Source organism: Acinonyx jubatus, chromosome E1 (genome assembly GCF_027475565.1).
Source record: "Acinonyx jubatus isolate Ajub_Pintada_27869175 chromosome E1, VMU_Ajub_asm_v1.0, whole genome shotgun sequence".
In the NCBI taxonomy this organism is placed as follows: domain Eukaryota; kingdom Metazoa; phylum Chordata; class Mammalia; order Carnivora; family Felidae; genus Acinonyx; species Acinonyx jubatus.
The window spans coordinates 26,188,553-26,202,398 of NC_069397.1; the positions used below are offsets into that span (position 1 = coordinate 26,188,553).

The following is a 13,846-nucleotide window of genomic DNA, read 5'->3' on the forward strand; positions in this document are numbered from 1 at the left end:
TCCCAAACCATAATTTAAAGCAACTGACAGGCTTATATGCTGCGTTTTTCTACTTGCTTTTTCCTTTCCTTTTTTTTTTTTTAAATGTTTATTTATTTTTGGGAGGGACAGAGAGCGCGCACATGTGCACAAGTAGGGGAGGGGCAGAGAGAGAAAGGGAGACACAGAATACAAAGCAGGCAACAGGCTCCAAGCTGGCAGCATGGAGCCTGACACGGGGCTTGAACTCATGAAGCGTGAGATCATGACCTGAGCCAAAGTCAGATATTCAACCAACTGAGACACCTAGGTACCCCTCTACTTGCTTTTCTAAAGGGAGGGGAGATGGCAGGTAAGCTCCTATGAAAAAAGATTTGAGGAACAGCATTTATTCTTCCTGGATAAAATCAGTTTTGTACCACAACTATCCTTCAAGAGTAATTCAAAAGAGCATATACTATTTCTGATACCACCCCACTAATAAAACACAATTTGAATTTAGTCCCCCTTCTAAATGGGTCAGCCTCCTGGGGCACCAGGGTGGCTCAGTCAGTTGAGTGTCAGACTTCAGCTCAGGTCATGATCTCATGGTTCATGGGGTCAAGCCCTGCGTCATGCTCACTGCTGTCAGCACAGAGCCCACTTTGGATCCTCTGGTCCCCCATGCCGCCCCTCCGCCACTCATGCTCTCTCTCAAAAATAAATACACTTAAAAATAAATAAATAAATGGGTCAGCTCACAGAAAAACACTAGTGCTCAATTACAGAATTAAATAACAAGTAGAATCTACTAGATTTATGGAAATCTCCAATATGAAAAGTTGTATCTTCTATTAATAATAGCCCATTAAGAGAACTTCTTGCATGAAGAGAAATAAAGATACTTCCAGTATCTAACATGGCTCATCGAACACATTCATTTATTTCTACTTCTTTGTGAAGCAAAAATAGATAGTAAAAGGCAGGAGAAGCACAAAGAGAATGGTGGAAGTAAAGGCAACAGACAAAACATGATCACAAAATTTGGGGAGCTAGCAAGCAAAAGCAAAAATAGTAACTAACTTAGTAAATAAGGGCTAACGGGAAGATACCAAGGTAAAAAATGAATTAAACCCACAGAATCCCGAATCCCAGAGAGGTACAAAAGTTGAAGACACTGGTAGATCTCTGAACGTGGATGCATGGTGTAACTAAAAAGAGAAAGAATGAAAGTTCAAATGATAAGTCAGACTCCTAGACCTACTTCTCCATCCTGTAGACAGGATCTTTACATCTTTCCAGATCAGTGGAAAACTTACAAGTTCACTCTGAATTGGATGAAACAGAGGGACTCTGCACTTAAAGATACTAGTACAGCTGAAATGATGTATTTAAAAGAGAAATTAAGTGAAAATCTAAATACCATACAAGTATAGTATTTCCCCAATATAAATGTACAACTACAGTCCCCTTTCCCCAGTAGACTCCCTAAACATCGGCAGCCAAGCTTATACTCTCTAGTTAGGATACTAAAGGACTCCTCCGGGAAAGCAATTAGCTTAAAGGAATGGGGGTGGGGAGGGACACATACAGATAGACAGGCAGCAGGCACCCAATAAAATGAACAGGTCCCCGACAAGTCACCCTACTAAAGCCTGCAATTTCATAGCTACTCACATACAAACAGAATTTCCAATCAGTATTTTAGTGCCCAGAAGTCTCAAGAGTAGAAAAGGAGGTAATTTAGACATTCAGGATCCCAAAATATTACTTCTCATGTACTCCCTTCTTAGGAAACTACTGGTGGATAGGCACTACCAAAATAGTTAAGACAAAAAAAGCAAACATGAGATCTAGGAAATAAGGGAAAGGGAATTCCCATGATGAATGCTGTGAAACGAGCCTATAGAGCAACCAGTCCAAATTAGAACTGAAAAATGAAGGGCTCAAACGTGTATTTTTTTTAAATATTTATCCTAGGAGAGAGAAAGAAAGAACGTGAAGGCACATGGGGGAGGGGGCAGAAAGAGAGGGAGAGTGGCGCCTGGGTGGCTCAATCGGTTGAGTGTCTGACTTCAGCTCGGGTCATGATCTCACAGTCTGTGAGTTCGAGCCCCGCGTCGGGCTCTGTGCTGACAGTTCAGAGCCCGGGGCCTGTTTCAGATTCTGTGTCTCCCTCTCTCTCTGACTCTCCCCTGTTCATGTTCTGTCTCTCTCTGTCTCAAAAATAAATAAACGTTAAAAAAAAAAAATTAAAAAAAAAAAAAAAGAGAGGGAGAGAGAATCCCTAGCAGGCTCTGTGCTGTCAGCACAGAGCCCAATGTGGGGCCCAAACCCATGAACTGTGAGATCATAGCCTTAGCTGAAATCTAGAGTTGGATGCTTAACCAACTGAGCCATCCAGCTGCCCCACAAATAAAGATATTAAGTGACAAGAGAGGGGAGCCTGGGTGGCTCAGTTGGTTGAGTGTCCAACTCTTGGATTTTGGCTCAGGTCGTGATCCCGGGGTCATGGACTGAGCCCTGTGTCAGGCTCCGCACTGTGTGCAATCTGCTTAAAATTCTCTCTGTCTCTCTCTCTGTCTCTCTCTTTCTTTCTCTCTTCCTCTCCCCCCCCCCCCCCCTTTGCCCTTCTCTCTGGCTCATGCTCTTTAAAAATAAATCTTAAAAAACAAAACAAACAAACAAAAACACACAGAGGGCCACCTGAGTGGCACAAGTTGTTTAAGTGTCCTGATTTTTGGTTTTGGCTTCAGGTCATGATCTCAGAGTCTGGGAGTTTAAGCCCTGTGCCAGGCTCTGCACTGATGGTGCTTGGGATCCTCTCTTCCTTTTTCTGTCTGTCTCTCCTGAGTGCACTCTCACACACTCTCTATTCTCTCAAAAATAAATTAAAAAGACAGAGAAAGAAAAAAGAAACTAATAGATTACACAAACTACTTAAAGGAAGGGAGGGAAGATTTGTGCTTCTGGTAAAGAGTCTGGGAGTGAATCACCAATCAGTACATAGATCAAAGGTCAGAAAACTATAACTGAAAAGAGCTAGAGGATAAATATTTTAGGCTAAATATTTTAGGCTTTGTGGGTCATCTATCTCTATTTGGCTGTGCTGTAGTATGCAGGCAGGCATAAAATAATCCATAAATGAGTGAACATGGCTATGTTAAAATCAAATTTTACTTACAAAAACAGGTGGCAGGCTATATTTACCCTGTGGAGTAGTAGTTTACCAATCCCTGACATAGATAATTAAGTGAAAAAAGAAATAATCATGAACACAGAGGAAAACAAAAAGATACAGAGGAAATGGAATATAATCCTAATATGCTATATGGCTTGGCTATAAATAGTATTTATATAATCATAGTAAGTATTTTTTATGAACGCTTATAATCTTATTGGCAAGATAAGAAAGAAACAAAGGGAAAAGAACACATACAAGTATATCAATGTCCAAGTGGTTGGGATGGAGGAAGAGTATAAAGTAACTAAACCATCAATACAAAGTCAATAGATTAATCCTGAATAACTGAAAACTCAAGAGTAAGCATGTTACTTGCTTTAAAATGTATAATAGGTAAATTAAAAGAAAGTTAAAAGGATTAAAAGGGAATGCGTATAAGGAGCACATCTAGGAGTTGGGGCTCAGGATCACAGCTTTTCATCATTTTAGATCTTAGTAATCTGCTTGACTTCTTAAAACTGTATTATGTATTTGGTGAACATTGCTAATTACCAACCTGTATTTCCCCTTCTTCTAATTGCCTACCTAATGTCTATTCTCTCTTTCTTCTTCTAATCAGAAACCTTATTTTGTTCAGAGTAGCAATGCTTCCACATAAAAATATGTTTCTCTCAGGATAGACAGTGATATGTCAGCTAAAGTCTCTAAGAAGGAAACTATTTTCTGATTCAAGGGTCACCCCGTCTAAATTCTTCCCTTCCTCTTCCTGCCTGAATTCACTGTGAGTGAAATCCAAAGCAACAACACCCACTGGGACCATGTGGATGAAAGCCAAAGACTAAAGACGACATGGAAGAAAAGTCCAGGAAACCTGAGTCCTTGAAGACATTACTGAACCAATGCACTAGTATTGAAATATATACCCCCAGATTCCTTGCAATTGAGAAAAATCAATTCCTACATAAGGCAAGTGGTTAAGTCTTCTGTCTTTTGCAACTGAATTCATTCCTAACCTGTACAATTAATTTTCTTGTTGATAATAAAGGTTTATGTTCATTTTCAAAGAGGAAAAAATAAAAGAGCCTTGATTTGTCCAGGTTTATCTACTCATCCATTCTAATAAAACTAAAAAGAGAAGTTTAAAAGAACATTAAAAAAAGATGTGCACATAAGACAGAAAAGATGGCATCTCAGCAATGATACAACATAACCAAATGTTTACTTCATATCCTCACATCTTTCAGGGAAAACTAAAATATTTCCTTTTCCCTTCTCTCACATTCCATCTTACCACTGTTTTATCTCTCTTGAAGCCTCACTAATTTAACAACTGCTTGGGACCAAATCTTCTAACAGGCTGTGTCTCAAACTATTTAAATCACAGAGAACTGTAGCAACCTAAAGCTTTTAACTGCACAGGAAAAGATGGTATCTTAAAAGTCTTCTGTGCCTCTACCTACTCTACAAATTAGTGTCATAAATTTGCTTAATTCAAAGTTCAAGAAAATTACAAATACTCTAAGACTAAACGGGTCTTATATAGAAAAGCACAAATTTAAATTACTTTAAAGCAAAATGAGAAGTTTGGGAATGAAAAGAGCTAACTCAATCCAAAACATAACTACAGATCACTATCTTTTACAAGTATTAATATTTCTTAACAGAGTACTGTGAATATATTTGCACTAGTATAGTACTAAAATAAGCACTGTTCATTGCTTAAGCCTCTGCTTTCATCCTACATTTTTTCTATCATCCCGAATAAAAATTTAGGCCACTATACTGAAACCACAACCTATTCTCACTTCAAGAAAATTCTTAAAATGTGTAAAAGAAAGGGTGAAGTGGTTAGAGAAAATCACATACTTACAGTACTTTGCCAAAATTAACCTCATTCATCTGTCTGTAAGATAGCTTGTTTTACTCCACATTTTCTGTAAAGCTATAAAAATTAACAAACCTAAGAAATGTTAAGTAAGAGTTTAAATAAGATAGCTTACCTTTTATTTATAGGTTTTTCATCTTTTTCATAAGGCTTTACAAACCACTTGCCAATGCGTACAAAGTTCCGGTTCATTAAACACCGTTCCAACAGATTGTGAACTGCTTTAAAAAGCAGAGTACGACATTCATAGGAAAGTCCATTCTCCCACACTCCATCTTCCTCTTCTACAAGAGAAATGAAAGAAACAAAAACTATATCTACTCAGAGCCAAGCAAAAAGTGTTACAATTTAAACTCTCAATTCGTAAACCCCCTACCACTTAGTACATTAAACCTTCTGCACCTCAGAATATTGAGCTACCATCACTTCAATATATCTCTACACATTAAGATATCAGGTTTCAAAGTTACTCCATATGGAATAAAATGCCTAAGTGCCATATATTCTACTAAAGTACCTGAAAATTATTTTCCCACTGCATAAAAAAGCAATGATGTAATGCAAACATACTGATTTGATTTCTGTATCCATGAAAAGACCATTTGTATAAGCTGGGATTTATTAAAGACACTCTATACCTGAAGTGCCAATTTCTAAGCTGGCTTACTTGTTAGTTACCTTGTCCTAATTCCTCTATTCATTCAGCTTGCCAAAAAAATTAGCTAGTTAATAATTAACCCAAAACATTTTATGTCCATCAGCATTCTAATCCACGACTCAACTATAAAAATAAGTGATGAATAAAAAGGAAGCTTTTGGCACACAGCCTAACAAGCAACGTATTATTAGCCACCTTAGGTCTCGTTTCAAACAAACGATTCCCATGATTACTATTCAGTATAGGATCCTCTACTGGGGGAAGAAATTTTAAAATATAAAAACCAAAATTTTAAATAGCACTTATGATATAGTTGTAACTACCCTCACTATTCATTAGTAAGCAGCAATTTTGCCAGCTCACCTATTAACCACTCCAAGTTAACTTATCAAAAAAATATTAACATAGTTATTTCGAGAGAAGTCCAGATGTAGTTTAACAAAAATGTATTACTCTATCCCTTTCATACCTTTAACAAAGCATCAAAAGAATACTGCTACAAACTGTACTTGAGCTTTTTAACTTAGTTTCAAATATAATTTAGTATCATTTCATAGCCTATGTCTTTGTAAACAATATACATATGAATCTTTCAATGTAAGTAAAAAAATACATAAAACCTTTCTTAATTCAACACTAAAAATGTCTACACTACACTCATAGAAAAATAATAAACTATGATGCTTTTGAATAAAAGCAGAAGCATGTGTTTAGAGGGACACATGGTTTACATTCATAACCTACACAATAAATGGGAGAATGAACATTAACTAAAAAGCATATAATGACAGTGGACTTCAACTGCACTAGAAATTTGTGCCACTACAAAGTTAATGTTCTTTAAAGTGTTTTTAAAGTGTTTTAAATTAGTCAAGTCTTTCAAGTCAATTAATTATTTTTCCAAAAAGGTAAACTTTAAAAAAAATGAGGTAAGCTATAGAAAATGACAATACTTGAGAACTGGAATAATTTTAAATCATTAATATTAAGCATTAATATTAAAGATAAAAAGCTTTCACATTCTATTATATTATAGACAACCATATATAGATAGATCTATATAGATCTATCTATCTCTCTCTCTCTATATGTATCCATTTAAAGCCAAAACTTCATGAGTTTCGCTTTATTAAAGAAAACAGTAAGCTAGGAGAAAAGAGAAGTGGCACACATGGACTTCAATTTAATTATTTAAGGGTCTAGATCACAAGTATATTTGTGAGTCGCTGAGAGAAAAAAAATCTTAATGTGCTTTCAGGCTAATCAGATTCTATCACTTCAAAATTAAAGTCACATTAAAAGTTTTACCTCAAATTATGATTTATAATTACTTAAAATATGCATGTTTTTAATTCCAAGAAAGTTATCCTAGGAATATCTTCCAGTTCTTAACTTCTTTGTAATCTATTTAGTGTATTTTTATTGCCATTTACCTCAAAAATCCTTACCTTCTGAGAAGCACAATGGTTATAACATCTGTTCTATACAACAAATCTTTACCAAAACTTTTTTAACTAGTTCTAAGTTCAAAAGCTACAAAAACCTAAGACACAGAATTACCATTACATATTAAAGTTGTACAGTTACTATAAACTTCAAATATCGGAAAATTATTCACTTAAAACTTGAGAATGAATTTGCCTTCTTCCCAAAAAGAGTAAAAAAAAAAGTGTTTGGAATAGTAAAAGCCTATAATACAATAATTTATATACATTTTTCTTCTTTTCTTAGAGACACAGAGCAGGAGAGAGGGACAGTGGGAAAGAGAGACCATCCTAAGCAGGCTCCACACTCAATGCAGAGCCTGATGCAGGGCTTAATCCCAGGACACTGGGATTATGACCTCAGCTGAAATCAAGAGTTGGACACTCAACTGACTGAGCCACCCAGGCACCCCTACATACATTTTTTTTAAACATAAAATCCAGTTACACCTGAATTTAAATGATTTAAGAATACTAAATACAGTTTAGGAAATTAATCAGCATTAATTTTCAAGCATTTCTCTCTCATTGCTTTAGGTTTTATCTAGGGAAACTCAGGTGAACTTAATGCTTTTATCTCGAGAAACTCAAGTGAACTTATCCTCATTTTACATCATACCCTCAAACTCCCACAATTTTCATTAACACTAAATGGGATTTAGGCATAAAACCACCACCTGTTAGGGTTTTCTAAGCCAACAAACATCTTAAGTACATCCTCACCTATACATCCAGTAACTAAGCAACTATTACACTAAAGTAACATAATTTCATTTTTCACTACTGAGGAAATAAGTCCTAATAACTAACACTCAGTGAAAAGCCTAAAGATTTTTTTTGGTGTTTTTTTTTTTGGGGGGGGGGGAATCACTTAAAAATAAGAGACTACTGAGCAAAGCTTCTAATATCCTGATGTTATAATAACCATAGCAAAAATACTTCTCTACATGTTGTATTCAGATATGAAAAGTGAAATGGTACAACCAACCCACCCAAGACAATGATATGTACCTCTTACACTAATTAAAACAAGTCCTTGAATTGCAACACAAGTACTACAATAGAGAAGGGAGGTAGAGGGGAACACATGGCAAATCTTTACCTAGCTCTTTTGAATTTAATCAACCATAGCCTAATGGAAAAAGTCTGCTTAATGCACTTAAATGTTTTTTCTCCTCTTGTATCTGTATCCCCAGAGAAAACAGGTTCAATTTTGTTTATAGTACTTTTCCATCAGAACTCTTAGCATTAGAATTCTTCATCATCGTTACTTGAAAAATTTTTACAAAGTATCTATTTGAAAAAAACAATACAAAAGTTCACATGCTAAATTTGATAACCATAAAATATTTTTTTCCTGAGGATACAAGACTACAGCGATGATGATAAACTATGTGATAGGTCATTAAAATAATTCTGAGTGGTGGGGCGCCTGGCTGGCTCAGTCGGTAGACATACGACTCTTTTGATCTGGGGGGTTGTGAATTCAAGCCCCTCACTGGATATAGACATTACTTAAAAATAAAATCTTTAAAAATAATAATTCTGAGTGGGGGAAAAAATGAAAAGAACAAATGAGCTGACACACCTAATACCTAATATTCAACATTTTTCTCAAAACTGACATCTTTAAACATTTCAACAATAGACCAGTAAAAAAGGAATCTTTTCCTAAATAATTTTGACAAACTATTAAAACACAACATACACTAATGAATAATGAATGGGTCAAAATGATGGCAGAAAATACTACCTGAAAAAAAAAAATATCCTGAAAGAGTAAAGAGAAATGTTTTTATTTTTATTATTTTTTTTAATGTTTATTTTTGACAGAGAAAGAGAGAGAGAGAGAGACAGAGCATGAGCGAGGGAGGGGCAGAGAGAGAGGTAGATACAGAATCCAAAGCAGGCTCCAGGCTCTGAGCTGTCAGCACAGAGCCCGACGCGGGGCTCGAACTCACAGACCGCGAGATCATGACCAGAGCCAAAGTCGGACGCTCAACCGACTGAGCCAACCAGGCACACCAAAAAGAAATGTTTAAACGTCTAATTCAGCGTTTGTCTTGAATAATATAATTGCCCATTCACAGTCATTCACTCAACAAATATTACTGAGAGCCTTAAGCTGACAGCATCATTGATCTTTGGCAAAACCTGAAAAGCTCTGGTTTAAATACCCTAATATATGTTGACGATTATCTTTGATATGAAGGTTTAAAAAAATATAGTTTCTTGCTCAAAATGGACAGTACACAGAAGAAACAGGACAAACAAAATTGTCCTAAAAGACAAGTGAATAAAAAAGTTGGGTCACAAGTAAATTATGGAAGAAGACAAAAACGAATTAACTCCCTTCAGGGTAGCTAGAGAACAAAACTTTTTAGTTTGGCTGCACTAGATTCCTATACTTCACTGCTGTTTATCTATTTGTTAATCCTGTTAAAGCTGCTACTCAAGGTTAAATTCCATTATAATTAATATCCTTCAATAAAAGAATCTAAAATTCTAAGACTAACGAATGGCCCATTTAGTTTGACAGTAGTATGATGAAATTCTTGTATAATGAAAAGTATTTGGACACGTAGCTAAAATTCCATATATACACCACAGGAGCAAGAAAAAATAACAAGTATTTTTAGCCCTGACTTTGTTTTTTTAGTTCTCAAGGTATCAAGTTTTCTCAAAGTCTCATCACATTCTAGCTTACTATAATTTTTTTTTAAAAGATGTAAACCTTCAGGAGAGGTTTTGTTTTTATTCTTATTTAAGGGAAAGACTAAAAGCCAATAATGACAGCAATAAAATTCCAAAAAAGTGAAGGCATAAAACAAAAATACCCAGAAAAAATTCTTCTCCTTCAAGGACACACTAATGGTAATAAAACAATCTTGCTTTGATGCAAACTAATAGCACACTTAAAAGAACAAATCAGTCCTGCCCACTATAGATAGGACTTGTGACCAGAGAAATTAAGCTAAAATTTTCCCAGCACCAGTTTTATATTTCTATCACACAACCACTAAATGAGGTCTGCTACAAATGTTAAAGCAAAAAAAAAAAAAAGAAAAAAAAGAAATTTAAGGCTGTAATCAAGAGAGGAATTTTGTTCCCTAATCCTTCTTCTATCAAAACATACTGATATTGGGGCCCCTGGGTGGCTCAATCGGTTGAAGGTCTGACTTCAGCTCGGGTCATGGTCTCGCAGTCTGTGAGTTTGAGCCCCGCATCAGGCTCTGTGCTGACAGCCTGGAGCCTGGAGCCTGCTTCTGATTCTGTGTCTCCCTCTCTCTCTGCCCTTCCCCCACTCGTTCTCTGTCTCTCTCTGTCAAAAATAAACATTTAAAAAAAAAAAACACATACTGATATTGATTCAACTACCCAATCTCAGAGGAAAGAGCAAAAAGTTAAAAACAAAATTAAAAAAAAATAGTAGTAAGTAGAAGTTTTTGGCTTTAGGATTCAAAGAATATTCTGAACGAATGTCTTCCTGGAATGTTAGTTAGGACAATACTAGTTAGCACAAACCCTAACCCAAAAATCATTAGGTCTTTGCAAATTACTAAACAGTATTGACTACTGCTACAAAACAAATAACTGAGGGTTTGAAGTATCAAAATAGATTTGGTTTGCTGTGACAGATTTTTACCAATTAGCAACATGACAGATTTCTACCAATTAGCTATAAGGTGAGTTTACATTCTATTTCTATACCTCATCTACACTTGAAAAGAAAGGAACCCAAACATAGGCTACACAGACAAAATTTAAAATGCACTATAGAACCTGATCAGACTCTTCAGAACTATCAAGATTATCAAAATAAGAAAAGTCTGAGAACATATCAGTCTAGAACAGCCTAAGGAAATGGGACAACTAAATGCAGTATCCTGGATGAGGCAGAGGGTAGAAAAAGAATTTCAAGTAAAAATAAAGGAAACCCAAATAATGTATAGACTTTTGTTAATACCACTGTATCACTATCAGTTCATTAGTTGTGAAAAATGTTAACAATACATAAGATACTCAAAATAAAAGCTAGGTGAGAATTATATAGGAACTTTCTATACTATCTTTGCAAATTTTATGTAAAACTTTTAAAATTAAGAGTTTATTTTTAAAAATACACTAAGGATGACACGAAGAAAGGGGTTAAGCAAAGGCAATTCTGTACTTTTATAACTAAATAGTTCAGTTAATAAGAAAAACAGAATTTTACTCTTTGCAAAATAGAATGCTTTCTCTCCTTTCCCCACCAAGAAGGGAAATATCACCATAATCACAAACATTTCAGTAACAAGATGTCATAGGTGCTGAACCAAACAGAAGGGCACTGCCTGTGCCTGCAAAAAGCAAGCTCAAACTAAATTAACCAGCTTTTTAGTTACCACCTGGGTCCTTCCGGTTCCCCTTTCCTCAGTGCTACACCTCCACTTGGAACTCAGGATTGCCTCCTGCAGCTGATGCCACCCCTACTGTCCAGCTGCTCTCTTCTCAGGGGAGCTTAAAAGAAGGGAATAGAGTGCCACAGATGGGAAGAAATGAAAAAGGGGTTAGCTAGACAGACAGAGGCAGACTAATTATCCCAAAAGGGAGGCAGACGGTGTCCCTGGAGCAAAGAAAAGGGCTAGACAAATATACTCCATCTGAAAAGACCTTATTATTCTTTAAGATATGTCTGATTTAAGTAACAACATTCTAAAGTAAATGACAAGGGGGGTGGGGGAGAAAGCTAAAACATTACATAAATACCAATGACTATACACACTACAGAACAGGCTTTGGAACGGTAATTACGATTATACATACTACTCCTAATATATTTTGCTTTACTATTTCAATTGCTGTCACTTTGACAAAATTTTTAAAGTTAATTCCCATTCAGTGGCATTCAGCAAAATCTAACAATTAAAACCTAATATGCCAAAATTATATTCATTTACATTCAAGATCAATATTTTAAAATACAGGTACTACCATTTTTTTTAGTTATGCAAAAAAGCAAAATTAAATTACAGAAGCAGTTTTTTAAACTGTAGCCCAGTTTTAGGAGAAAACATTTAGCATAACATGAAACTTAGGGGAGAAAAAAAATCCACACAGTATTTTCATTTAACTTTAATAGGCTTTGGTTCTAAAACATTAGTCCTACTATGGTAAAACTGAATACCTCACACCTGTTAAAATTCTTTGATTTCACAAAATGTATTACATGGAATCTGGGGGGAAATGGTCTGTTCATATGCTCTGCCAATTTTATTAACACTAAAATCCCCAAGTCAGCATTATAGTTTATCAACAACTAGTTTTTATCTATAGTTTATAAACATCATTAAAATAGTTCCCAAAATTTTTGTAAGGTGGTTTTTATGACCACTTAAAATAAAGATTAAAATAACTCCAGCATACCAAAGTCAATGGAAGAAAAAGGAAGCTGGCAAGCTTACCTTTTGACATGACAATTAAAAAGCAGCAGCATCTTGCTGATGCCAGGAAGAAATTTCATATCCTCATATATATGTATATATCATATATTTGTGCATGTACATATATATAAACACATCACTTTACATATTTAGAACTACACTGCATACTTAGAACTAAGAACTAATCTCTCCAGCAGGGATCTTATTAGGAAAGCTGGAAAAGCCGGAAAGCATTTATCATAAAAGAACTGCAATCACTCTCAAAATAAGGATTAGCACTGAAGGGTTTGTTCATTAGAAGGTAAAGGCGACTTTCAAAACAAATATAACACATACATTCCTAGAGAAAAGTTAGTCTTACTAAAGGCTTATTTGAGACAGCCACCTGGATTACATTACATCCAAAAATAAAATAGGTCTTACAGGTCAAATGGACACTAATAGAAACTTCAGAGTACTCAATTTCAAATAAGAATGCTTTTTTTTAGTTATCTAAAAATCCTAAATTTACCTGTCAAGAATCATTACCAAACATCTTGCTGAAGTGGTTGGTACCTTACATGCAAATAACTAATCATTTACATTCCTATCATCAAAGATTCAGTTAACATTGATTCTTACAGTCAAAGTAAGCAAAAGCATCAGTGATTACTATAAGAGAGCTAGAGTTTCTTTTTCTAAAGTAACATTTAGTCCTAAAAGTCACAAAAATAAGACAGAAGTAACCTTATTGATACATTTATAATAAAATTATTTCTGTGTAACTTTTTTGATTATGACCCCATGTTCTATATAAGCTAAATAAGTTGGCACTAGTCTCATCTTAATGATAATCTTTGATGAAACAGTATCTAAAATAAAAGAATCACTTTCCAAAAATAACGCAATTAACATATGCTTTCATTCGTTAATATAACAATAACTAAATATGTATCTGAAAAAACACGAGAAAGTTACAACATTTCTAGATACCCCTCTAACTATCTGCATATTCATACAGTAGACAGCAATGGCAAAATTGACTCAAATAGTTACATATGCCTACAAATTACTGTCAGGAACTTTATGCTCCCCCATTCCATTTTTCTTAGGTAATGTAACATGTCTTCCCTGTGCCCTGTCTGTAAGAAGTTCACAAGGAAGCTGGGTGGTGAAAGAACAGTTATTCAAGGCTAAAGCCTACCACAGTATGGATAATTTAAGTAAAATAAAATAACCAGAGTGAAATAAGCTAAATTTTTTTCTGGCTTCATA

General features: G+C 35.1%; 1 protein-coding gene across 2 annotated transcripts in view; it reads right to left on the reverse strand.

The window, feature by feature from the left end:
* The window catches only part of MED13 (mediator complex subunit 13), a 108,793-nt gene that overhangs the window by 91,975 nt on the left and 2,972 nt on the right, over positions 1-13,846 (reverse strand). For both annotated transcript variants that reach the window (XR_003412579.2, XM_027034275.2), the window contains exon 3: positions 5,143-5,311. Coding sequence is in view for 1 of the 2 variants with exons in the window: in XM_027034275.2 (XP_026890076.1) it covers positions 5,143-5,311 (169 nt within the window). In the remaining variant the exon portion in view is untranslated. The remainder of the gene's footprint in view (positions 1-5,142; positions 5,312-13,846) is intronic.